General features: G+C 36.2%; 1 protein-coding gene across 1 annotated transcript in view; it reads left to right on the top strand.

Moving 5' to 3' along the window:
• The first annotated feature begins 282 nt into the window (after positions 1 to 282).
• The window catches only part of LOC103516501 (alpha-galactosidase A-like), a 4729-nt gene continuing 2018 nt past the window's right edge, over positions 283 to 2993 (top strand). Inside the window, exon 1 of the mRNA XM_008481469.3 lies at positions 283 to 355. Coding sequence (XP_008479691.2) covers positions 285 to 355 — 71 coding nt within the window. The 5' untranslated portion in view covers positions 283 to 284. The remainder of the gene's footprint in view (positions 356 to 2993) is intronic.

The following is a 2993-nucleotide window of genomic DNA, read 5'->3' as shown; positions in this document are numbered from 1 at the left end:
CTTATTACAACATGACGGAAATATAACAGAATATAAGGAGTGGAACTTTAAACTCCTCTTTATTTCAGCAACAAAAGCAGCAATATTGCTCATCTATTCAGTAATCAGAAGGTACGAGTATGTGACACTGTTTGCATCCTTAAAGCTTCATCCACTAACATAAATTTGTTTTGTTTTTGCACCTGTTCTATTCTATTCTGTTCAGATAGGTAGGTATATCTATTTATCTATCTGCAAATGGGAAATCAGTGTTTTGATTACTACAATTTTGAAAATTGCCACCCATGGGCTGGCTAGCATGGGAAAGGTTCCGGTGTAATACAGACTGTAAAAATGACCCCGAGAACTGTATCAGGTAAGTGAAAATAATACTAATGAAAAAATTAATTATTATTTCCTTTTTACTTTCCTTATCCTATAGGAAGGAAAGTAATGTAATCGGGTCAAAAATTTTTGAAAAAGGTTTGTTAGAGGAAACTAAACCAATGGAGGTCTGTCGTCCCAGACCCAGAATCGAAGAGACAAGCAGGACAGGATAGGAGAAAGCCGGCCGTTCCGATAACGAACCTTGTCTGTTCAACTGTTCAGGATGAATTTCGCCCCGGGCGGGAAACTACCGTCCAGGATAAATTTCGCCCCGGGCGGGAATCAGCGATCTAGCGCTTACAATGTAGGTGCACTACCGTCCAAGCTAACCAGTTTAGCTAAAGAAAAGTTTGATTCAAACTTTTTAACCAAAAGATCATGTATTGTAGATTTGTAAACCAACTAGGAAGTTCTGATATGATTTGGTTTCTATGTATTTGATATCTTATTGAATATATACCTGCTTGATTGGAACCAAAGCAAACAGGAACTAGATTTCATCGAATAGGTATATCAGAAATACCCATTATCGGTAACAGATACATAAAGATCTACGATCATAACATTACTCAATCCTGGAAGGTGAAGTCGCAACATTCAACATTTCTAGCTCTAACAGCTGTTGAGATTTCAGTCCAGAATTATGTACATATTTTAATAAAAGGAATACCTATACTTAGGAGATAAAGAGCAGCTGATAAAGTAATTGATAAACACCAAAAGATCATGTATTGTAGATTTGTAAACCAACTAGGAAGTTCTGATATGATTTGGTTTCTATGTATTTGATATCTTATTGAATACCTGCTTGATTGGAACCAAAGCAAACAGGAACTAGATTTCATCGAATATATCAGAAATACCCGTTATCGGTAACAGATACATAAAGATCTACGATCATAACATTACTCAATCCTGGAAGGTGAAGTCGCAACAACATTTTAAGTTCCAACAGCTGTTGAGATTTCAGTCCAGAATCATATACATATAATAAAAGGAATACCTATACTTAGGAGATAAAAGAGCAGCTGATAAAGTAATTAATAAAGGGTGAAGTCGCAACAACATTTTAAGTTCCAACAGCTGTTGAGATTTCAGTCCAGAATCATATACATATAATAAAAGGAATACCTATACCTATACTTAGAAGATAAAAGAGCAGCTGATAAAGTAATTGATAAACAGTTAATAAAGTATTTGAAACAGACAACAGAGAAGTATTAAGTTCTTATCAAGTCATACCTATATAATTATTAGGCACGTATATCCCCTACATACATAGGTCAGACAACAGAGAAGTATTAAGTTCTTATCAAGTCATACCTATATAATTATTAGGCACGTATATCCCCTACATACATAGGTATTGTAGATTGTAGGTACCCAAACGTTAATTTTACCAGAAGTCGTGCGTTTCGGTCTGTAGGTGAAGACAATCTAGGAAGCTGTAGTGCAAATTACAGGTATTGTAGATTGTAGGTACCCAAACGTTAATTTTACCAGAAGTCGTGCGTTTCGGTCTGTAGGTGCAGACAATCTAGGAAGCTGTAGTGCAAATTACAAAGATGCACATCTTGCACATGAGTGCATTTGATCATCCACTTGTTAAGAGCAACACCACTTGCAATATAAGGTGCAGCTTGCAGTTTGCCATGAGGACCGACGAAAGTAAAAGGAACCAGTGAAGCGATTGCACTTTAAATTGGAACTAAGAACTGTAATAGACAAGCAGAAGGCGGGATATAATCATTGTGGATTATACGTGCCTTCTTTGATTAGTTTGTTCCAGGATCGGTTAGGACTGACGAATTTTCTTGTGAAAGTTAAGACCCGTTTTCACTTGTGAGTTTCACCCGATATTTTTCCAAACGACAAGTAGGAACGAACTCCTAGCTCTTACACAACTCAATGCCATGAGGACCGACGAAAGTAAAAGGAACCAGTGAAGCGATTGCACTTTAAATTGGAACTAAGAACTGTAATAGACAAGCAGAAGGAGGGCTAAAATGATCTTTGTGGATTATACGTGCCTTCTTTGATTAGTTTGTTCCAGGATCGGTTAGAACTGAAGAATTTTCTTTTGAAAGTTAAGACTCGTTTTCACTTGTCGTGAGTTTCACCCGATTTTTTTCCGAACGACAAGTGGGAACGAGCTCCTAGCTCTTACACAACTCAAGTTTTTCCCCATCCGTGGCACAAGCTCTGCTTATACGGATGGGTATACCATTTATAAAAAAAATGTATGTTCTGAGTTTTTTATCGATCAAAAATAAATGGAAATTCGTAATAATAATAATAATAATAATAATAAGTTGTACTTGTACATAATGTACTTACATATTTCTTTATCCTATACCGATTCAAACGCATAAAACCATACATTATCAGCAATCGACAAAACACAATCTGTTCCCACCTTTATCGGGTGACAAGCACTGAGGTCTTAATGTTGACAGGCCTACTTGTGCCAATTTTCCAACTTAGCACTTAATATGGGTTTTTTCCACTGCCATTTTCCACACTTTACGGTGGCCGCACGTTCCACATGTCGACAAGATTTTAATTTATATTCTTATTTTTAATAATACCTATGCTGATTTATAGTCATATTCTTATTTTATAGTCAT

This window comes from Diaphorina citri, unplaced genomic scaffold, assembly GCF_000475195.1.
Source record: "Diaphorina citri unplaced genomic scaffold, Diaci psyllid genome assembly version 1.1 scaffold1585, whole genome shotgun sequence".
Classification (NCBI taxonomy): Eukaryota; Metazoa; Arthropoda; class Insecta; order Hemiptera; family Psyllidae; genus Diaphorina; species Diaphorina citri.
Note: the sequence above shows the minus strand (reverse complement) of the source record. Positions and strands in the feature narration are given on the sequence as shown.